The sequence below is a fragment of the Cannabis sativa genome, chromosome 5 (genome assembly GCF_029168945.1).
Source record: "Cannabis sativa cultivar Pink pepper isolate KNU-18-1 chromosome 5, ASM2916894v1, whole genome shotgun sequence".
Lineage (NCBI taxonomy): Eukaryota > Viridiplantae > Streptophyta > Magnoliopsida > Rosales > Cannabaceae > Cannabis > Cannabis sativa.
The window spans coordinates 73,570,960-73,595,999 of NC_083605.1; the positions used below are offsets into that span (position 1 = coordinate 73,570,960).

At 29.5% G+C, this 25,040-nt stretch overlaps 3 protein-coding genes across 3 annotated transcripts; 1 reads left to right on the forward strand and 2 right to left on the reverse strand.

Annotated features, from left to right (window-relative positions):
* LOC115716581 (RING-H2 finger protein ATL52) lies at window positions 1-1,887 on the forward strand. Its single transcript, XM_030645409.2, has one exon. It carries the CDS (start codon window positions 569-571, stop codon window positions 1,646-1,648), a length of 1,080 nt encoding a protein of 359 aa, XP_030501269.2. The 5' UTR covers window positions 1-568; the 3' UTR covers window positions 1,649-1,887.
* A 4,417-nt stretch (window positions 1,888-6,304) lies between these two features.
* LOC115715733 (transcription factor bHLH71) lies at window positions 6,305-9,098 on the reverse strand. Its single transcript, XM_030644399.2, has 3 exons — window positions 8,312-9,098; window positions 7,276-7,800; window positions 6,305-6,621 (listed from the first exon to the last, which is right to left on the reverse strand). The coding sequence occupies exons 1-3, from the start codon at window positions 8,897-8,899 to the stop codon at window positions 6,514-6,516; spliced, it is 1,221 nt and encodes a 406-aa protein (XP_030500259.2). The 5' UTR covers window positions 8,900-9,098; the 3' UTR covers window positions 6,305-6,513.
* Window positions 9,099-14,628: 5,530 nt separating this feature from the next.
* On the reverse strand, window positions 14,629-21,875 carry LOC115717365 (uncharacterized protein At4g17910). Its single transcript, XM_030646333.2, has 16 exons — window positions 21,738-21,875; window positions 21,591-21,654; window positions 21,466-21,511; window positions 21,248-21,375; window positions 20,961-21,034; window positions 20,714-20,789; window positions 20,531-20,620; window positions 20,379-20,452; window positions 19,871-19,958; window positions 18,727-18,853; window positions 18,545-18,649; window positions 17,788-17,914; window positions 17,583-17,634; window positions 17,453-17,497; window positions 15,136-15,234; window positions 14,629-15,045 (listed from the first exon to the last, which is right to left on the reverse strand). The coding sequence occupies exons 1-16, from the start codon at window positions 21,773-21,775 to the stop codon at window positions 14,893-14,895; spliced, it is 1,386 nt and encodes a 461-aa protein (XP_030502193.2). The 5' UTR covers window positions 21,776-21,875; the 3' UTR covers window positions 14,629-14,892.
* Between the last annotated feature and the right edge of the window lie 3,165 nt (window positions 21,876-25,040).

The window sequence follows — 25,040 nt, forward strand, 5'->3', positions numbered from 1 at the left end:
TCACATCAACCACAAATAGCTTAAGCTTGGGCAATAATAATAATAATAAAAGCATTGATTACTTTAATGAATTCCCAACCAACATTACCACCTTAGTCAACAAACCATTATCTCAAGAAAAAGATGGAATTTCAAAAGAAAAAGAGAACAACAAGAAAAGGAGAAGAAAAGAAAAGAAAAATACCCCATCAACACCTCTATCTCTGTTGTCTCTTTTGCTTTGCTTTCTTTCCAATTAAGCTCCTTATTAGTTTCCTTTTACACTTTCACACTTCTCATCTCCACACTCATATTTACCTCCAAACTCCTCTGTTTGTACCTGTTTTTTTTTTCACACCTGTTCTTCAATCCAGCTAAACAATAGTTGTAACTTGTAATATATTTTGTTTTTTGAGCTTTTTTGTCACAGCTATCTGGATACTGTTTAGATATTAATTACCATAATTGAGTTTTTTTTGTTGTGATTTGATTTTAAGCTTTCCTTATTAAGTTGGTCAGTTTAGTAACATTATTAGTTCTTAAAAATCAAATCTAATAGATGTATTCTTAGGTAATTGATTTCATTTCAATGGGGTCTTTAGGAAGCCCAAAAACATGGGTACCATACCTTAACAACAAAGATTGTTCACAAGGCTTCTGTAGTTTATACTGTCCACAATGGTGTTACATGATCAGTCCACCTCCACCACCATTAGATTTCCCAGAAGACAATCATTCATCTCCAAATTTCTCCCCTCTTGTGGTAGCAATCATTGGAATTTTGGTCAGTGCTTTCCTTCTGGTAAGTTATTACACCTTAATTTCCAAGTACTGTGGAAACATGGATCAAGGAAGAAGATTCAGAGAAGACAATAATAACAACAACCAAGATGATGATTTTGAAGAAGATCATTACCCATCTGATCATGAGCCATGGCATGTGGTCACTAATGGGTTAGATGAAGCTCTGATAAAATCAATCACAGTTTGTAAGTACAATAAAGGTGATGGCTTTATTGATGGAACAGATTGTTCAGTTTGTCTAAATGAATTTCAAGAAGAAGAAAGCGTTAGATTATTACCCAAATGCAATCACGCTTTTCATATTCAATGTATTGATACTTGGCTCAGATCACATTCGAATTGCCCTTTGTGTCGCGCACAAGTTGTTTGTGTAAATGCCTCAACGAATCCGACCCAGCTCCCATCTCCAATGGCGGAAACCTCGTCCAGCAACGAAACAATTGAAGAGAACCCATTTCGGGAAATCGAAAATGGCGTTCTGGGTCGTGATCAGAACTCGGAAAGATCATCTAGGGTTGAAGAATTCGAGATCGGTAATAATGGCGGTAACGTTCGAAAGACGAGTTCGCTCCGTGCTTTCAGTGATTTGGAAGAGAGACATACAGTAATTGAAATCAGAGATGAGATCAGACGGTCGATATCGATGGATCATCCAGGTCGGAATCGAGTGTCCATAGCTGATATTCTTAACCATGGCAACGAAGAAGATGATGAAGAAGAAGAAGAGGAATGTTCAATTGGGAAAAATGAGAGAAGAAAAGGGGTTTCGATTAGTGTAAGAAATCCAGTTGTAATGAAGAGATCGTTTTCGAGTGGTAGATTTTTCCATGGAAGAGGACGAAACTCTTCTGTTATTCCCATCTGAAAAAATTATTATCATTATTTGGAAGAAGAAAGCATATTTCGGTTTTGAGATTAAAAAATATATTTTTATTTTTATTTGATAGTGAATTTATTTTCTTTTTAATTTCACTTATTACTTGTTAGTGATTGATATATATTGTGTAGTGATTTATTATCTTTAACTCCAAGAGAATGAGAATAGAATTCCTTTGTACAATTTTCACCAACGATAATTCAATGTTTGAACCCTTTCCATTTCTATATTCAAAACTAGGTTTTTTTTTGGTTAAAATTTTGTGTGTAAATGTAACAATCTATGGAGTTTATTTTACATCGTACAAGTAATGTTAAAGTTAATTGTATATGATAAATTTGTCTCAGAAAAATATTAGCGCACGTTTAACAATGAGTGTTTCCTAGTTAATCACCAATGGTTTGGGTAGTTGGGGTCTTGAACACATGAAGTTATTATTTACACTTCTCTTTATATATATATTAAAATTATTCTTTTTTAAGAAAAAAAGGGTCATATTAAAACTTTAAGAGTAAACTCAATGAGAGAAATCTCAAGAGAAAAAAGAATGTCATACAATATCATCAATCATAAAAGTGTCTGCAAAGCAACAAAAATACAATTAGGGCGACTACGCCACCAAACATATGATAATTCAAAGACAGTATTAACTTTGCTGAAGTGTGAGCCACACTATTAGCAATCCTAGAACAATTGATATAAGAAATGTCAATAAAATAGTTACAATAAACAAGAATGTCTTTGATAATACAACTTAAGTAAGACTGATCAACCTTACTATAAATAATGACATTGATAAAAGTAAGGCAATCAGATTCCAACACCACTCCCTGAAAGTCAAGACAACAGGCAAGCAAGACCCTAGAGTAGATACTCAGAGCCTCAGCAACGTCAGGAGAGAAACAACAATTCCAATTCCAAGTACTAGAAGCTAGAACAAAACCATTATCATCATGAAACACTGCCTCAGCCCCAAATTTACCCAATTCGGAATTCAACTCTGCATCACAATTAATTTTCACCACTCAAGAGGTTTAGACCATTTAACAATTAGTTGAGTCTTAGAAAGATTACCAAGACAAGGATTACAACTATTGATAGAAGAGTAGCATTGTAAATAATCCATACTCCAATTAAACAAAAGGTCATCATTCACACAAATTTTTTTATTCACCCATTTATTATGTACAGACTATGAATTTCTTAAACAAAGCAATAGACATAACATCTTGATAAACATAAATGAATTCATAGATATGCAAGGATGTCTCGGGACCCAACAAACAAAAAGGGTAGGTAGTAGCAAAAGAAACACCACGATGGCTCAGATTATCATAAGTAAACAACCAGTTATGAGAGACCTTCTAAAGAAATATTTGAGGAATAATTACATAAGACATCATTTTTTATAAAATAATTACATTTTTACGTTCAAAATATTTTTTTTTACATTTTTACGGTTTTTCAAAAAATATCACGAAAATAACATAAAATCAACAAGAAAACTACATAAAAGTAAAATGAAAATAACATCAAAATAATTACAAAAAATAATATACAGATAACAACAAATTAACAAGATTACAACATAAAAAAACCGTATTTTCTGTAAATAAAATTAAAAAAAATCGTAAAAATATTTAAAATTCCATGAAACCGTAATTTTGTAATTTTTTTTATTGTTGGTATGTTTTTGTGAAATAATCTCAATATTTAACCTTCCCAGGGAGTTGTAGTTGCAAACTTTATTCCATAATTCAGAGTTACCAACTTACCACTAGAATTAGTAAAGGTCCAAACCCATGAGTTGCTATTTAGTAAAGGTCCAAACCCAACTAAACTGGTCTTGTACTATTTGTAAAGTGGTTTTTTACAAATATACCAATACAACATGAAAATGGCATTAGTTCAATGTTAATTTTAAATGTTCTATATCATTTAGTGAGGAAGATCTGATAATGGAATTATTATTTTCTTACAGATTTTTTTCATTAAATAAATAATATTATTTAGGTTTTTTTATTTTAGTTTTATTTAAAAAGTTTTTTATTAAAAATATGTAGTAGATAATAATTTGTTGACACGTGTCAATATTAATGAGTCTAGTTAGTACTTAAAAAATGATAGTAATTGAAGTAAAAAAAATATATAATATTAAATATTATTTAATTTGTCAAAAAGAAATATAATATAGTATATAAGTTTATGAAGTTGAAAACATTAAGTATGTCGCAAACAACTTAATTACATATTTTAAGAGTTTTTTTTATAAAATTTGTTTAATAACATGATTTTTTTTTTAAAAAAAATATTTTTTGGGAGAAAATAATAAAAATAAAGTTTAAAAAAATATAAGAAAAATGATATAAGGTATCTGATTTTCCTAAGTAGGTAACTAGTTACCTTAAATTGTTTTTTTTTCTCCATATATATTTTATTTTTTAAAATTTTCCCAAAAAATTATTTTTCAAAAAAGAAGAAGAAGCTACTCTTGTAAATTTTGCCAAAAAATAACCATAACCACCTTTTAAGTAATTAGAAAAAAGAAAGCAATAAGAAATTAGATATTAGTTTCTTCTTTTGGAACCCTATTAATTAATTTAATGACTTCTATAGTATATATTTGAGGAGTACTTATAAGCTCTATCACCTAATAAGTGATGTTGATAAAGAAGAAAACTACAAATGAAAATCACAAGAAAATTTTCTGATTATATATTTCTCAACTTATAATTAATTATCAGTTGACATATATAAGAAACTCACCAAAGTATTATAATTGATTTGTATTGGTCTTAAGTCAATTTTAAAAGTCTTATAAAAATGAGAAAATAGTTTCTATTTAAATACTTTAAATTTGTCCCTCTTATATAAGTGTTTGATGAATTTTGTTTCATATTAGTAAGTAAAAACAGGGTTTATGGTTGTGTAATTAATTAATTGACATATATATATATACATAATACATATATAAATATATATATATATATGTATATATGTCACTTTCAGGTTTCACAATAAGACACAAGTCTTAAAGAGGATTAAGATTTATCTTTCTGAAAAGAAACAAAACTGCAAAATTAGAATCAAACAAATTCATGAAAATGATATAACATCAATCCCAAAACCTTTAAGTGATGCAGCTTTTTATTCTGAAATAAATATGGAAATTTATATATATATATAAATTAGTTTAATAATAATATATATGTATGTATATAGAGTGGTCTTAATATTATCCACGTACGTACCAAAAGTATTATACAATGACAACCTCCCGTTAATAGTCTTTTCTATTGAGGTCCCATTATGTGGATATTGTTGACTAATATTGAAAATCATCTATTATTTGATTAATCTCAATTCTGCTTAATAATAATAATAGTAATAATAATAATAATAACGAATTACTTGCAACTTTTAAAATTTCAAATAATAGATTATTTCATAAATATTCTTGTTTGACAAAAGTATATACTTTTAAGAATTTATATAGTTTTTCTTTTACTTATATTTTTACTGATTTTTTTTAAAAAAATATAAAATATTAACTTTATGTTTAAAAAAAAATACATAAACGATTATTTTTTGTAAAAATTTTACAGTTTTACATTTAATTTTTTTTATATATATTTTTACGGTATTTTATAAAAATATAAAATAATTATATAAAAATAATAGGAAAAAACATTAAAATAAAATAAAAAAATAATATATAAATAACAAAAAATCAACAACAAAATAGCAATAATGCAATATAAAAATACATCAAAAGACCGTATTTTTAAAAGTCGTAAAAATATTTAAAATTCCATATAACTGTATTTTTGTAATTTTTTTGAAATAATTCCTTAAAAAAAATTCCATAAAAATATGTAAAAAAAAAAAAAAAATCAATTTTAAGTACTCTGTATAAATTTTCCCAAAAAATATCCTATTTCATTGTAATATGCATTTATATATTTTAAATTTATTCGTATACTTTAGGTTCGATAGAGTGCTATAAATTCCAAGTTTATTATTATTATTATTATTATTATTATTATTATTATTATTATTATTATTATTATTATTATTATTATTATTATTATTATTATTATTTTATAATTTTCTTATTAATCCTAATTCTAATGGAATAATAACACACCCTGGTATTTACTCATAACAATGAGAAAAATTTCATTTGTACTCAAGACATATATATGTCATTAAGTTTGTTTATGATGACTCAAACTACTATCCTATAAGATATCAATAAACTCAAAATTAATTCACCAAAAAATAAGGTAAAAAATGTGGAGCCAGAACAAAGCTTTACTTGTTGTCCCAGCTGCTGTTACAAAAAAGGGTTGTTGGTAAAAAAAAAAAAAAAGAAAATTACAAAGTGGTTAAAAACTTGGAAAGTAGTTGCTCAACCAAAAAGACAAATTAAAAGATAAAATTAATAATAGAAACACAACCACACAAGTAGTCCCTATCACTATCAGCATGGGCCGGGCCATAGAGAGCCCATATAGAATCCTAAGCACATCCCCACTTTGCATTTTGGTCATATTTGAAAAAATGAAATTACAAACTTACAAATAAAACACACAACAAATTAATTAATTAGTACTACTATAGCTAAATGTTTACTACAAAACAGACACAAAAAAAAAATAATAATAATAATTAACAAGAGAATCTTTACAACAAATTATTGAATGAGTGAAGAAAGAAAGAAACTACAACAAAAAGATATTGAATGGCATTATGGTAATTTCAACATTGATCTAAGGGCATTTATTTACACAAGAAGATGAAGAAGAAGAAGAAGATGATGATGATGATTTTATATATGAATATATATTGGATTAACAACACATAGGCATAGTAGTTTCTTCTTCAATTATTATTGTAAGCATGTGGTGAACTGCTGCTGCTATATCATCTACTGAACTCAGTAGACAACCTTCTTCAACCTGAAAAAAATTGTGTTAGAGTTTTCAAAATTACCACAATTTCTAAACAAAAAAGGAATGAAATTATTATTTGCAATTACAAAAAATATATAAATATATATATATGTTAATTCTATCTTCCATATTCTTCTTCACAATTATTTATGTCCAAACATAACCCCACCAAAGCACAAAATGCATGTTCTCATCAAAAGTACACAAAGACAATAATTATTTTGAGAATTTAGTTAGTAATAAATGGATGTGAGTTGAGAATTATTATTTGAGTGTAGTTAAAAATACATGTACATGTATGTTGTATCATATTACTATATAAAGTAAAAAAAAATAATTAATAAAATAGGGATTAGACAAAAGTATAATTTAATTGAACGAGGATGAGACAAAAGTATAATTTAATCGAGTTAGGATCAGAATCAAGATAAGAAATCAAAATCTTTTGGTAATTTAACCGAGTCAAGATCAAATCCAAGATGAGACAAAAGTATAATTTAACCGAGTCAAGATCAAATCCAAGATGAAACAAAAGTATAATTTAAAATTATCACAAAAATATAATTTAATCGAGACAGGATTAGAATCAGAATGAGACAAAAGTATAATTTAACCGACTCAGAATTATCATATAATGGAGTACTATTAATTAATTGTTACCTTGAGACTGAGAGAGTAGAGCACAAAGGGATTGAGAGTGGTGAGATTGAGGTGGAGAACAGTGAGATGAAGAGATTGGAATCCGGCAATGAGGTTAGAGAGCTGTCTAGGGCTTCGACGAGTGAAAATTCGAAGGCTTGCATGAGTTTCAATCAAGGTTACCTCAATATCAGCTATGGCTGCCTTAGTTTTTGAAGTGTACTTGTTTGAGATTTGAGACCATGTGTACTGAGGATATACAAAGAATTGTGCAAAAGGAGCTGCACGTTGATGATGATGATGATGATGAGCTACCATCTCATCATCTTTATCATCATGATGATCATCATCATTATCATTATCATTATCTTTATCATTAGCATTAGCATTATCCACCATTGGTTCTTCTCCACTATTGTTGTTGTTGTTGTTGTTATTGGTATTAGTGTTCATTGCTTGGAGCTTCTGAGCTTCAAGTGATTGTAAAAGATGTTCAAGTTCTTTTACAAATTCTATAGCACCACCTACTATTGAAGCTTGATCACCCTATAATATATAATAACACATATTATATAAATAACAATATTTGGGAACAATTAAACAAATAAGATATTTATATAAATTGTGTGTATTACTATTACTATTGTCATTATTATTTTATGAATTGAGGTAGCAAAAATTTGAAAATAATATGTAAGATAGATAGATAGAGACCCTTCTATGCAAAGAAGTACTTAGTTTCTGCCAAAAGTTTCATCATATATGATGATGATGCATGCTTCCCCTTCCCTTTCATTTTATTCATATTAATTAATTTTAAAGATGGGAATTCCCAATATTTGAAGAAGGGAATCAAAAAGGACAATATAACCAAATATACACTACTTGCAACTTTTTTCTATATTTGCATGTATTTTTATTTTCAAGTCCCTAATCTTTAAAACTTTTTTTCTATAGCTTTTAAAAACCAAAACAAAAAATACCCTTTTTTTTGTTAAACCTATAATTAATAATTATATGAAGAAGAAAAGTGAGAGAAAGAGAGAGATATATATACCCTTTGGACATAAGAATCAGGCATTAGGGAACGCAAAACAGCAAGATGTTCATTCATTTGTTTCCTTCGATTTCTCTCAACAGCAATGTGAGTCATCCTTTGAGTCTCAGCTTCTTCTTTGTTCTTACAAACCCTTGGCTTTCTCTTTCTCTTCTTCCTAACAACTCCTCCCAAATTATTATTACGCCGCTCTTGCTCTTGCTCCTGCTCTTGCTCTTGAAACCGCCTCCTCGCCCTCGTCCTCATCATCATCATCATCATTCTATCCCCATTATTATGCCCTTGCCCTTGCCCTAATTCCTTATTATCACCATCACCATCATCATCATCTTCTTCTTCTATCGCCTTTTCGCAATTTCGGGTCACCAACAAACTACTAGTATTAGTACTAATAATGCCTTGAGAAGGAGGAGGAGGTGGTGGTAACCAATTATTAGTAGTAGAATTTGTTGTTGTTGTTGTTGTGGTTGTGGGTGAAGAGATTTGATAGGTATTATTATTATTGATTGGAGTTGCTGAGATAGTATCATAGATCATAACGAAGTTGAAAAGCTCATTTGAATTATTAGGTAAAGCTTCTAAAGCCATCTTACTATACTTACTCACTTCTCAATCAAAACACTATGTATATATATATTAACCAATATGAAACCCTAATATTGAAACCATTTAATTATAACAACCAAAACCCATTATTATTCTCCTTTAAGAGAGAGAGAAGAGATGTAGAGAAGGGCTAAACTAATGATGAGTAATGCTGTGTTGTTATATATAGATAATAGCACTGTCATCACTTGTTTAAAATACATTTCAAGTCTCAAGTAAAGAGTTTTTGGACCCACATATGTTGCATTATTATAATAATGGAATTATATATAATATATATTTATATTATATATATGATATCAAGATATGTACACAGTACACCATTACATGACAATACAGATGATGACCATCTTTGCTGAATTTGGAGATATATATTGATTATTATTGAATGTTTTTAGGAAATATTTATATATATAAGTTATTCAAATGTCAATTTTGGGACCCACATTCTCATGAAGTAAATTTTACATGGTAATTCATCGAGCCCTAGTTTGTAGCAGTGATAATTATCATGATTCTGCTAATATATCTATATTATATATATATACTCATATATATATAGCTTGGCTATTATCACAATTTTTTGTTGCATGCATGATTATACGACGCTTTAGAACATAACATATTATGATTGATGTTGTTTGGTATGGAATTAATCTACCTATTTTATTAGTGGCAGACCCAGAACTAAAATTAAGGGGTTCTAATTTTTTTTTAAGCTAATTAGAATTTTTGTTACATGTATCAAATCATACTCCGGCCCTGAGTTTTTAAGCTGCTAAAAATTTCTTTTGAACTATTGAAATTGTTAGATTTAAGGATTTTTGTCTAATTTTATTCAATTGTGTTAATGTGGCGATTGATGTACTAAATCATGTCCGCAGAACTTTAATATTTACTAAATCATGCTCCCTGAACTTTAACATGTACTAAATTGTGCTCTCTAAATTTTCATCCATGTCAGACTTTTATTAGTAAAATTGGACAAAAATTTTTAAATTTAGCAATCTTATTAATAGTTCAGAGAAAATTTTTAACGACCTGAAAAGTTTAGAGGGCAAAAATCTAAATTATAGTCTGTTTTTATTTTTTATGAAAAGAGCAAAAAATAAGGGGTAAGTTGAGAAATGCCTCTTTTATTCATCAATTAATTAAATTTACCTTTAATTTTATATTTATTTGAAACATACCTCTTTTAATATGTATTGTACCCAAAATACCCTTACATAAGAGAATCACATGAAGAGTATCTTGAAGTGACAGGGGCAAAATTGGTACAATGTTTAAAAACAGAGGTAAAAATGATAGATTTTAAAAAAGAAGGTAAAAATAAAAGAGAACAATATAAAAAGAGTATAGAATGTATTTTCCTCAAAAAATAAACTAAATATTAAAAGTAAAAATATTTTTTTGTAGGATTTAAACTCTTGACCTCTATAATATGTGTAAGATAACTTAACCATCATGCAAAAGCAAATATTATATTTATATTTGTCATTTTTAATTGTAAATATGTTGTAACTAATCAAAATACATTTATATTTTAATTTTAATTTTTTTAGAGTAATTGACCTCTCGCCTGCCTCTATGTGAGTATGCCCAGTAACAATACATTTTCTAAAATGTGTATATTTATTATGCACTTTACTAAATACTTAACAGATAGAAAAAAATTGTGGTTGTGTGGTAAAAAATGGAAGAAAATAAAACTTGTGAAAAAAAATAAAATAAAATAAATGCGTTTGATAGAAGAGAAAAATAGATAAATACAAATAAAGGTGGAGTCCACCCAAAGTAGAAAAAATAAAATGGGACAAAAATTGTATACAATCACTAAATTACCTAGACTAATAATTAGTATACAAAATTTAAAATCATATAAACTAAACTTTTACATGTACCAAACAAATTTGGAAGAATTTTCAATTTTAGTTCGAGAGATATATTTTAATTAGCTTATTAATTTTCATATTAAAAAAAAATTCTTTTTATTAATCCTTCCTATTTTCTTTCTTATGAACTTTCTACCTCTCTTAATTTCTTAATTTCTTACTAAACACAGGAAGAAAAGGTTTCGAATATGAAGTTTTTTTTTACTGATATATATATAACATGGTAATATATATGTAGTTGTCATAAAAAAGAACATGGTAAATATATATATTGTAGTATTGCGTTGAAATATAACTATGCAATGCACGTGAGACTGAGAGCGACAGAAGGGTTTTCTGGCCAAGAGAAAGAAAGAAAGAAAGAAAGAGAGCTGTCAAAGTCACTTTTGCCAAGAGAGAAAGAGGTTAGTGGGACCCAAATCAATATAGAAATATGAATACAAACAACAGAACAAGCTGAGCTGATGAAAAAGCTACCTCTATTACTGAATCCTCACATTCAAATCTGTGTTGGGTTTCCCAGATAATCACTGCCCACCTCACGTACCCTAGATTCTCACACTCTTTATTTTCTTCCCTCTAATATATAAAAGCAAAGACAGAAAACTATAAATCATTAACATGTGCTTGACAACCCATTTCTACATCACTAACCTCACACGTGTCAACCCAATTCAACTACGTTTTCTCCTTAAAATAAAGTAATTATAGGTAATTAATATTAATATGTTATGGATATATATGTGAATTAAATGCATTTAAATAAATTAATGTAGTGTAAGAATGTTCCCGAGTTATAATAACAGAGATACGATTCCATCATTATGTTTATTCCTCGTTCTTATAATAACACCATACATTAGACAAGAGCATCTTTTTCTTTTTCTTCTTTTCCTTTTTATGACAATCTTAAATAAAAGATCTTTTTTTTTTCTTTTAAATAGACGTAAAACATAAATGGAGACACCTATGAATGATGACATGAAACCTTGACCATAAATTGAGGTACATCAATATCAAATGTTTTTTTAATAATTATTAAAGACATGCACTAAGCACTTGTGTTGTTGATCACCTTTTTACGTCTAGTGTTGCATATGATTTTGGCACATGTGATTATGAACAAATATTTTAGATATACTCGTCACGACTAGTATATCTAAAACCTCTCGAGAAGTTCTTCTCGAGAAGTAATTTCCTCAAAAAAAAAAGTTGGTTATTTGTGTGACAAGCAAGAACGATATCCAACTCATCATTATCTCCATTTACGACGGTTACGCATTTCCTCTCCTTGTAAAAGACCATGTTAGCTAGTTTATCAGACTTTCTAATGTACTTCAAATCCATTTGAGAAGTCTTAAACTCCCATGCATGTCATGACTCATTACAAGAAATCCAATTTGCAAAAATGGTTGAAAAATCTAATGTTTGAAAGAAAGTAATTTCATTGACTAGTGATCAGCAAACATTGAAGTTAGACTAAGCTGGTTGAGCAACAGGAAGAGAGTCGGTCTAATCCGCTCATCATATAGCTCTATCTATAGAAAAGATCATGAAAGAGGCGATCAGAATGGTACTTGAATCCATTTACGGTCACAAGTTTCCATATCACACTTTTGCTCAGGTCATCAATAAATAGGCCTAGTGATTTAGTGTAAGAACCAAGCCGTGCGTGCCGAAATACTGTTAAATTGCAAATTAACTGTAAAGAAATTAAATAGCTTTTGAAAACTCGTGGACTAAGTCTCTTGAACAGTTAAGTTGCTTAATAATATTGTCATTTACATTTTCTAGTTCTTATCTTTGTTCATATCATTAACAATATTGTCGTAAAAAAATTATCATTAATCATATTGTATACCAAATGATTTGTACATAAATTTTTTGTTTTGCAAAAGAATATATTTTTGAGTCTTCTGATCAATTGTAGAGTGGGTGTCTAATCTATTATATACCTGATTAAGTAACACAAACAAATAAATTTACATGACAGTTAAATATATAATAATTTTTCTTTTGTGCAACTATTTATGTCTTGGCAATATGTAAACGCGAAAATAAAAAAAAATTAAAGTAAAAATAAATAAATAAATAAAAGATAACATGATGACTTTTTTTTCTTGACTGAGAAAATAATGGTAAGATAACAGAGAATAATCAGTGAGTACCTAGCTAGCTACAGCTTCGAAATATATGTTAGTCTGATGATCACCAAAATTTTACTCAATGGAAGGTGAATGCAATATTAGATTTCCATCGGTTAATGTGTCTTTATAATTAGAAAAATAAGAGAACAAACGATCATAAAGACAAAACCCTGGACAAAAAGCAAAATCTACCCTATTTTAGCTGATAATAACATTTGATTCTCTCACTCTCTCTCTCTCTTATAATGTTATGAGCAAAAAGTATGTCGACTTTCCAGAGATGGCCCTTATGGTACACAATAATTCTTGTGGTAACACTAATAGCAAAGCATGTAAACAGTAATTTATACCGTAATCTATAGTTTAAGGAAATAACAACTTAGTTCAGAAAGGAAAACCATCGTTTCCATTCACAATTAGCTGCATGGCTTATTTGGCTTATTTGTAAATGTAAACGTCCAGTATCAATCACTCAAAACTGTACATCTTAACTATATATGCTAAAAAAACTTAAAGCTAAATGAGTGCATATATATATTTATAGAATAAATGAATGCAATTTTAGATGGCTAATTAAGATTTTTGTTTCCGAACTTTAACATGTACTAAATCATGTCTCTTAAACTTTTAAGGTCGTTAAAAATGCTCTCTAAACTATTGAGATTGTTGGATTTAAGGACTTTTGTCTAATTTTATTCAATTTTACTATTTCAGTGATTGTTTATGTACTAAATCATACTCCCCAAACTTTGATAACTACCAAATCATGTCCTTCAAACTTTGACATGTACTAAATCATGCCCTCTAAACTTTCATCCATGTTAGACTTTTTTTATTAAAAATAGACAAAAATCCTTAAATCCAACAATCTCAATAGTTTATGAAATATTTTTAACACCTTAAAAGTTCAGAGACCATGATTTAGTATATATCAAAATTTAGAGGTAAAAATCCTAATTATCTTTTTTAAATTGATAGAAAAGTTAAATCATGTTAAGTACAAATCATGATAATTATTTACAAAATAAAAAACTAAAAAGAGAGATAGAGAGAGAGAGAGGTTTCTTATCTGAAAGAATGGGGACATATGAAGAGGAAGATTGTCGAGCTTGGACCATGGTCCAAGCTGTCAGACAATCTGCAGGGAAATCCATGTGACGGTCAGCTTCAACTCATCTCGAGAGAAAACAATCTTTTAATTATAACAAAGAAAACCTCAACCATCGTTCTAATTCTCAACCTAATTTCAACCCTACTTTTTCTCAAACTTAAAAAACTTAATCATTTCATTTTGATTAATCGTATCTATATAATTAAATATACTTTTTTTTTCTACTTCACCGTACCATTTGTGTACAGGAACGTTTTCTTTCTTTCGCCTTATTTTCCTTTATTTTAGATCCAATCAAGCATGTGGCTGTGGGTATGGCCGTGAGATGAAATTAATCGTACACATAACATGTATGCACAATTCTATTGGGACCATTTTCATAGAGCATGAATCATCATCAAACTGTATCTTTATTCCAAAATTCTAATGCGAATCATATCATTTATCTTTATTCTAACGCAACATCTATATACCAAAATACCTGGCTTTTCCAATATGGTTTATTTATGTCTAAAATAATTCCAAATAACGAGATGACACTATAGGCGAATCTAAAGCAACTTTATGTGTGTAACTGCATTATATATATCTAAAATAAAAGAAAGTAACAAATTTAATGATGATTGATTGCCCCTCTAATCTATCAGAATTTAACATTTTGAGGAATCAGGTCACCAAAGTAACAAAAAAACAAATAATTTTAAGATGCCAAATCCTGCACTGAAGGTCAAGAAAAATGCTGTCATGAGATAAGTGAACTTTGGCTCATTTTGGCCCTGTTTATGTCCCGAACTGACGGTGTTCATATAATTATAAACGGTAGTCCTACCAAAACTTTAAACGAACACCATAAAAATCTAATAATCCAATAATAATAGACAAAATAAATGCATAGGCGACCAAGATAGTTAGAGCTGTTAACGATGATGCAAAAAGGGTATTCACAGACAAATTTACCAGACCTGTGAGCACGTTCGCCTGAAGAAGAGGGAAAAAACATACATCATTTTGAATAAGAGGGGAAAAAAACTTAAGTGAAATAGTGATATAGGAGGATTTGAGGTTTACCAAAAGAAAGGTAGCCAGTAAGTTTTGATTATAAGCTAATTCGAGCACAGAAGTTTTCCTTCCAGGGATAAAATCAGAGAGCATTAGTATTCCTAACACCTGAAAAACACAAGATAATTCAAGTTAATGAGTGAAATAATACAAATGTTTTTACAGAAAGATAAGACAAAATAATATGAATAATCGAGAATATGATGAGTAACAGTATAACAGTTAGTTGAGCCATTGACCACTAGACATTCTGGCATGAGTCTGAATTACAGAGCACAAAACAAAAAAGAAGCAATTGAAACTCTGGACAATACCTGGTCCATTGTGCATACCATTGTCAAATATGGTGAGGTTTGTAATGTAATAAGATTTTTAAGATAACTATCAGTAGAGAATCTGTTGAGTGGGGATCACTTTTTATAGAATGATTGGTCAAAGATTCAAAGTGTGTTCATAAAGATACATTCAGATGAACTCAAAGGATGAAAACGACAATTACTCATTTTGTGTAAAACATAAACATAAATTAACAAGTTTATAAAAGTATACAATGACAATAGGTAATTAATATAAATAAAAATGTACGAGTCTCCAACTCCAACAAAAGACTTCTATTGGTCAAACTATGTTATTATCTTCCATTAATAGATTCATATCCCTTCAGAATTAAAATTAGTTGAATGAGAATCTGTTTAAAACATTTCTTTTTGTAATTAACAACCAAATCACTATAAGTAAGTTGAGTCATTACATAACATCAAGAGAGATGATTCAGAATACAGAAAATTTTCTTTAGCCTACATAAGAAAACCAGGCTGATCCCGATTGACATAATTTCAAATAAACAGCGAGGACACAATCCCTAATCCTAGGCAAGACAACTATTGAGAATCTGGCTTCTTAACACTGGAGTTTCTCCATTTACAACACTAGATTAAAAAACTAAAAAATCAGGCTAGTCCACTTCTTATTTCGAAGACAATTTCACACTCCCTTGCTACCTTGGAATATCCACTTTTTTTTTACTTCGACTTACATGAAGCCTCAAGGTTTTTTTTGAATTACTTAACACAAATGCTGCAACTAAATGACCAAGGAGTACTGTGTTCAAATCTGAGAACTCCACCTTGCCCATCCCCTCCCACCCCACTGAGCTAGCCTCAGTGGCTTGATGGAGTGTTTAAGGCTTGAATGGTAGGACAAATAAGAAACAAATAGCTTGTGTTGGAAAAATAAGACTTTGGGTGCTTTACATAATAATCTATAAAATGGTGTGGTGGAATAATGATTTTTTCTGCTAGTAATTTTATGAGTTATAGTGACTCATTCAGGAGTTACAAAATTTATTATCACATTGTCATGTTTTTTACTATTGGGGAGAAGATATCCAAACTTAGACCTCTTTGTGGGGAAAGGTGTAGTAGTACTAATCTATGTCTAGCTTATTCTTATTACTTCCTCTTTCTTCATTATTTTTTAAGAATTTTTAGCAATTTTTTGTTGTTAAAGTTGCTTACACCTCAGTATTGAACAAACTAAAACGAAACATTTTAGTTCTTGAAGAAGCTGTCGCATACCTTAGCTCTAATAAGGCTCAACATTAGGCAATAGGGCGGCCTAGGGCCCCCAATTAAAAGGATCCAAATTCTTTAAAAATGTCACCCCATTTTTTCTATATTAAAAAAGCCCTCAATTTTTTTAAAAATATCACATTTTGCGTTTAGCCCTCAAAGTTCAGGACTGACCTTGGTTCTAAATGTACCAATGGTTGTATGAGTGATAACTAGATAGTACTGGCATACAAGTGGAATGTTTCTAGTCGTTAGTCTCATCGGGAACTGTGTTTTCTGTTTTCGGGGTCACAAATAAATGATATGTGAGGGAGTAGAGTGGATTATGACTAATTTGTATTGGCTCGCTCTTTTCTGGGTAGAACCAGGATCTGGAATTCCTGGTACTTGAATATAATTTTTCTTCTATTTCTGTCTCTGATCTTATCACAAGTCTGGCCAAATTTTAAGACACCGTGGATTTTTTCTGAATACTTCTAAATCCACTGATAATTTGAAGTAAAGTACAATATATACAATTGCTCCAAGCTCAGTTCATTTATCAGTAACCAAAATAAACAAGAAATGATAGGGAATATATATGTGTGTGTGTGTGTATAATAAAAGTAGCAAGTTGTGGATAGTAAATAAATTGAAGATATTGGCAGAATCACACACAAAAAACTAACTGTTTAAGACACAATACATGGAAAGTGGATAATATGTTATAGCAATAGTATGTTTAGATATTAAAATCTGGGAGAGGAGAAAAGAACCTGCAGATTTACAGCAAAAACCATGGTGACATAGGCCAGATTGCACTGCAGAAAGAGTTTTCGATCAGTTTCCATCTGCTAGTAACACCTCCAAATTTTAAAAATTAAATAAATAAAAAAAACAGCCTACCATTCTTCGGGAAACTCTCTCAACATGCTTGTCTATAAGCAGTGTCAATAACCTACACATGCATCAATCACGGGAATTAGAAAAGTCTTCAGCAATACTAGTACAGAAGAAGGTGATCATATATGCATAGCCTAGTGATCACAAAGAGGAGTCCCATGTTCAAATAATAGAACACAAAAGTGATCATTTTGTTGTGATTCAGTACCAGAAAAGAAGAGAAAGTATCCAGACTCCAATTCTTGCCCGTTTATTGCTTCTCATTCCAGATGCCTGGTTCTGAAAGAAAAGAAAGTTTCCCAACTGAACACCAATAAGGTAAATACTCCAATAACCTGAGAATAAATGGCAAAATTTTACTTGTAAAAAACTCAATTATATGTGTATAAAAAGCAATTAAGTAAATGGTGTTAAATGTGTGTGAAAAACGACACCCCCAACATGTTACACTGCTATTAAGAATATTTGGTGGTAAGAGAATGTTAAAATTATTTTCTCCTACTTCTAGTTCTGAAGGATTTCAAGCACAGTTATTGGAAATTTCACAATATTTGTTTACCGATCTAATCTTCATGGCATCTTCGCCTCCTTAGCTTGTGTATTTGGCAAAGTTACTAATTTAGCTGGAATTTTACATTAATTATAATATCCATTTGAAAGATATAGCAAAACAAACTATGTATAGTGGCAACCGAACTCCAGTCATTTAGCTATATAAAAACTGCCAATAGAATGGCGCTCAATATCTTACCAAATCTGAAGTCATTTCTAAGATCTTTCTTTAATAAATTGTATAATACTGCTATTTTAAATGTACCATGTAATTATATGAAATCTCAATTCTAGAAATGACAAATCAATTTAATGTGAAATCTGGTACCACAATTATATATTCTTGACAGGAGTTCAGACAGATGAAAGTTCAGAATCCACAACTTAGTTTGAAGAAGATCGACAAAACATACCAAATATACTGAAAAGTCCTTCCTTATTTTGGCTGATTAGATCAGTTCCCCTTTCATTAGATAGGAGGTACAAATTTAACCCTTTCATCAAGCAACTTTGGTATCCTACAAATTAATATAAAAATGAAAAGTTACTTTTTCAAACATATGAAATACAAACAAAGGTGGTTCTGAAATTATACCTACTAGAATTAGTGAACCAAGAATTCCACAATATCGTGGAGGGACATTAATTATTGATGTAAGAATTGATATGGCAGCGAGTGTGAAAAAGAAATTCCAGTGCACGCCATATTCACCCACATGAACCTACAATGACATAGAGTTGCTGGTCTCATGTATTCTTCATAAGGTGAGAGATATACACCATCTAACAATGAGGAATACATAGAGATGGCATGGAACACGTGCTACTCTAAAAAACACTTCTAATGAAAATATATGTCAGAGGCAAAGGGTGCCACGCTCTTGTCTTCCATACCTAAAACTTTTCAGAAGCGTGAAAGAATTCACTCATCAACTGAAATGATTGCTCGATTCTCTTTTTTGTAGCTTCAGGTTTTCCATCATATCATTGTTTAGAAGCACAAACACTTACAAAAATCAATTAAAGTTTAAGGTCTATCATAGTGTGTGTATTTCTATGCCATACTCTGTGTTTGAAGAGCTTAGATGCTAAATTTATCAACACCGTGTCAGTCTATGTATTATTAAACATAGTTTACAACATTCACTCAAACCTATACGAGCATCTTATATTTAATTGCAAAATAGTGTAACAGTAATATATTTTAAAATTTAAACAAACAGCTTTCATCACGAAGTCGGTGGCTAACATTTACAATCAAACTTATAAAGTGGAAACCTTTCCTCCAGTTTCCAAGATGAATACAGTTATTATGTTGTCCTTGAGTATAAATTACAAGTAACATCTTCAACAATTTGAAGTAATTAGTTTCTCATTTTATATCTCAGCAGTTGTGTGAACATAATTTCAACAAACTACATATACTTCAACATTAATGAAACAGTTCGGAAATGATAATATTGAGATCAGCCAAGTGATTTCAGATTAACATTACATTAAATATATATGCATTTCATTGATTTTAGATTAGCAATATGCATTCACTAAAATTTCTCTTCTAGAAAAGAAAATGCAACAAAAATGAAATGAAAAGAGAAATGGAGGTAATAGTGTGAGCTTCAATCTCAGTCACATGCAATGTTGGAAACAGAGGTGAATAACTAATATAAAATAAAACGTGAGGAGAACTGTGTGACATATGACAGCAATGATTAATTACAAAGAAAAGAAAATCTAACCTGATAATTAACACCTGCAGTAGATAGAAGACGAACAAATCCTAGGATGAGAAGTGGACTGGTGGATAGAACAGCAGATTTCAATTTCCTGAGAGATCACATAATCATATCAATCCACATTTATTCACAACCACAAGAAAAAAAAATTAACTAACTTCATTTAGCTCCCTCTGATGATTATAGGTAAAGGTTGTAAAACTAAGATAAAGAACTGATTTGTATTCAGTTTGTGCTTAACTTGGAGCCTCACATCGAGTTTTGTTTGGAAGTTTCTTTGCACTAATATGCTACATGTCTATAGGTTATCACAAATGTTCATTTTCCCTCCTCATGCATAATTTCTCTACATACGAGCTTGCTTATCTATGCACAAAAAGACAACATATAGATTGAAATTTAATATCCAGCTCCATATCACTTCATCATGAAATCACGGAGACACACACACACACAAAAGTCACAACTCAAAACCAACAGTTCCAATATAAAAAAGCTCAAAGTGACTCACATAGATGAAATATTACGTGCTTGCCGTGAAACTAGTGAATTTGCTAGTACAAATGAGCCAACTCCAACATCCATCTGACAAATCAAAATACATGACAACCTCACAAGGATACTCAGGTAAAATATTCTGAAGTACTGATTAAAGAAGCTCACCAGGCCAGTACCATAAGTCTCTGTCTTGGCATATCTTCTAGGAAATATTCTGAAGTCGACAGCCAAAATAGTTAAGCAGGTTACAATCATCTGCATCAATCATTTAAGGTCAAGATAAATGAAAAATTAAATATAACTGAACCAAACAAAAGATCAAAACTATGCAAATGCAAGACTACATACCATAGAAACCCTGTAGGAGGAGATATTTCTCCTAAGAGAAAGGGGTCCATCATTCACATGAGGAGAAGAAGTCAGCCTGCAACGATGCGAATTCAACTTGTATCAACTACTGAATTCACAACGGTTATAAATAAGCTACAACATGCAATCATCTAGTATCTACAGCATTCCAACTTAGTAATGTGATCAACATGTAAAATAATAAGAAGTAAACAAATGGTATCAGCATTTCTAATTTAAGTTTCACCTTTTTGACACAACAACAAAAAGCAGTAACAGCGTCGTCAAAATCACACATTGGTACATCCATTCTGCTAAAACCTGTTACTGAGAATGATTAGAAGACAAAACACAGAACAGATATTATGAGCACAAATATTTTAGCCATTACATGGGGTTGACATACTTCAAGTCTGGACATAGAAATTTTCACTATCAATAATTATGAATGTATAGTTGCTTTCGAACACTTACAGTTAAGAACAAGATTGTTAAGGCCTAAACAGAAATGTATAGTTGCTTTCGAACACTTACAGTTAAGAACAAGATGATAGGAAGAACAATGAAAAGAAGATCCAGAACTAATGTAGCCATGTAATTCCACAAAATCTTAGAATGAACTGTTGCAACATCATTTTTCTTCTTCAAATCGGTATCAGTATCTGAGAAAACAAAATACACACACCTTAAATCAATCATATAATCAATAATCAAATTCACGAATTACAGAACCATTTCAAAATGCCAATTACCGATTAAGCAAGGAGAAGCTATTGCGTGGCGGAGAAGAAATAGAACCTGAAATGAAAATGGAATCACAAATCTGAATTGAAGAAGTAAATTAAAAAGGAAAAAAGAAGAATAAGAAGTAACGTACAGGGACTATGGTGGAGAGCGCAGTGATTTCAAGAATGGAGGATCCGGTCAAATTGCTCACAAATCTTATGAAAAGAGAGTAAAAGAGAATGAGAATCCATAAGGAAAGCAATCTAAGAAAGAGAAAGAGGAGAAGAGAGGTGCTTACTCTTCCTTAAGGAGCTTCGTGGGATTAATGGAATCCATGGATGCCCAAGTTCAGAGGTTCAACGACCACTGTGTTGTTTGTAGTCCAAACTTTCAAAAAACCAAAACCCCTTTTCTATAAAACCACCATTTTTTTTTTTAGAATATTAGACATCCTTTTTTATTTTATTTATTTGAATAAATACTATTTTGTACTCACTATTTTGTAAAAGTTATCAATTGCATTATATGTTTTTGTGTTAAATAATAAAATAGACTATCTAATTTCCAAAATAATATAAATAGATTTTTTATCAAAATAAAATTTAATAATAATCTGATCTAAAGGTGTTATGATAAAACTGTTTACATTTTTTATATATGTTCGTATTAAGAATTATTTTCAAGTTGGTTATATTAAAAAGAAAATTGTCAAAAATTAAGCTCAAGGTCCTATTTTGACAATTTTGAAAAATACAAGGTCTATTTTGTCATTTAACAAAATAAGGAGTCCAATTGGTAACTTTTGTAAAACACTAGATCTAAAATAGTATTTACCCTATTTATTTTTACTGTTTAGATAACTATTATATAAAAATCTTTTTTAATAAAAAATAATTTTCAAAGTGTTTAGTAATTATTAAAAAAGTATTTCGTGAGTAAATTAAAAATTATGTAAATTATTTTAATTTTAAAAGTAACTTCTTCCAAAAAAAAATTTAAATTAAAAAAAAAATTATTTTTATCCAAACACTCCTAGAAGATTTTTTTTAATTTTAAAAACTAAAAAAAAAGTTTATAAAAACTAAATCGAACAGAATTGAACCTAAAATTTGAGAAAGGAAAAAGATGCACATATCTTTTATTAGAGATAAATAAGAATATTGAAAATGTGTACTAAATTTTTTGTATAGTGTTGAACATTTTAAGATTTCTAATAGGGAAATTTACACCCTGTACTGATATTTCCCATTTTATTTCTTTTTTACTGTTACACGGCAATTATTATATTTTTACTGTGTATACTGTTTTTTTTTTTTTAATTTTGTTCAAACCTATTTAATTTACTGATTGATGATTTTTATGTCACTTTCATGTCAGGTTTTTTATTTAATATACTGATTGTTTTTTATTTTATTTTTTTAAAATTTAAATTTTAAGTCCAACATGTGGTCCCATTTTTTAAAATTTATATATGTGTTTTGGTGATTGATGGCTTACATCACTTTTTTGACTATTTTTTTTTAATTAAATTTGAAAAAGTGAAATACCCACCCACCCACCCACCTGATCTCCATTAATTCCAAGACTTTACATATGTTTTCTATTTCTCTCTCTATCTCTTTTTGTGGGTTGGTATCTATTAAAAATTTCTTGAGATTGGTGTCTTGCATAAAGAAAATTTATTGAGATTAGTGTCTAAAATGAAGACCATCAACTAAGGACTTTAGATAAAATCCTTTTTCCCACTCTTCACTATTTCAAAAATTTACAAAACTCACTCTTTTCATTTATTTTTTTTACTTGGGTTTTGAGAGAGAAAATCAAGATATATATATATAGAGAAAGTTTTTGTGGGTGTGTTTCAGAGAGAGAGATAGAAAAAACTTGAAACGAGAGTAGGCTGATGAAGGAGTGTGGAGGCTCTCTTGGTGAAGAGAGTCCATCTCGTGAGAATATCTTCAAGAAGAACAATACAGAAGAAGAAGAAGAAGAAGAAGAAGAAGAAGAAGAAGAAGAAGAAGAAGAAGAAGAAGAAGAAGAACAGACAACTCAAACTTTCTAAGTAAAAAAATTCTCTTTTTTTCTTTATTTATTTTTTCTTTTTTGGGGTTGTAGTTTAGCTCTGGTTTCGTGAGTGGTGTTGTTGTATCGTTTGATAACTCTTATGACTTATTTTGTTATTGATTTATTATTGTTTTAATGTTGTTTTACTGTTGTTTTCTTTCAATTTTTATCACATTTTTCTAAATATTATTGTACTGCTCTATTTTTAATAGTAATAGAGAATAATGAAATTTGTATGTAAGTTATTTTCTTCAGTTCTCATATGCTCTAATATATGTTCAGTTTTCCTCTGTTGTTCTACTGTTGTTTTTTAGTTGTTCCGTTTCTTTTCATTTTTGTTGTCTTCTCTTGTATGTTCTTTTGTTGTACTCAAACTCCCCACATTTGCTGCATTTATTATGTTGTTTCTTTTCCCATCCAGCTTCAATCCTTTTTTTTGGTCTTCTAGATTTCACAACTTTAATAGAAGGTAAGACTATTACTGTCCATGATTATTTCATTCTAGTTACCTCAAATAAATATTCAGTAATTAGTTTAACTTGTGTAATTTAAAACCAATATTTGTTAAACATACAAAACAATAGTGGAACAACCCAAAAACAACATTAAAAAACCATGACAACCCCAATATTAATAGTTTTAATGTTTTTGCTTCATCTAAACGAATTTAATGGTTGTTTTCTGCCTGTTCTGGTGTTGTTGTAGTAGTTTTGTCTGCGGGTGTGGAAAAAGAAGACCTCATTTTTTATTTTTGATGTTTACAGTATAAAAGAAAAAAAAAAGTCTCAAGGCAGTATAAAAGTTATTTTTGCCGTGTGGCAGTATTTTTGTAAGTTTCCCTTCTAATATAGGATTAACAAAACATGTCATTGTATAGTGTTTATGTCATATTTTGTTTGACTTGTTTTTATATTTCGCTGGGGGCATGTTGATTCACTTTCAATTTACGTTTAATTTTCTAAACTTTAACTCGACCTGTAAAAAAGTGTATCATATCTGTGTTCACCTACTTTAACTTATTTTGCCACTATAGTAAAGAAATAGATAGACTCATATGAAATAGAGTTCTTAAATCTAAAGCAAAATTTATTCATATGAAAGTTTAAGAAATAAACAACCCAACATCTCATATTTCAAAATTTAGGGTTGTTTGGCATATGTTAAAATTCTTCATCCTAAAAGAATTAAATTGGCTAATAGAGCATATGAATGTGTGTTTATTGGATGGATGATAATAGTAAAGCATATAGATTTTATAATTTAAATGCACATGTTATTTTAGAATCTAATGATGTTGATTTCTATAAACATAAATATCTATTTAAATTGAGAAATAATGGAGGTGCATCATCTAATAACATACCTGTAATTAGGAATAATGAGCATAAAGAGAGTATGGAAACTGAACCTAGAAGAAGTAAAAGAGCTAGAATATCTAAAGATTTTAAATCTAATTTTTGTGAATATAGTCTAGAAGAGGATCCTTCCAACTTTCAAGAAGCTTTGACTTCATTAGTTGCAGGTTTGTGGAATGAAA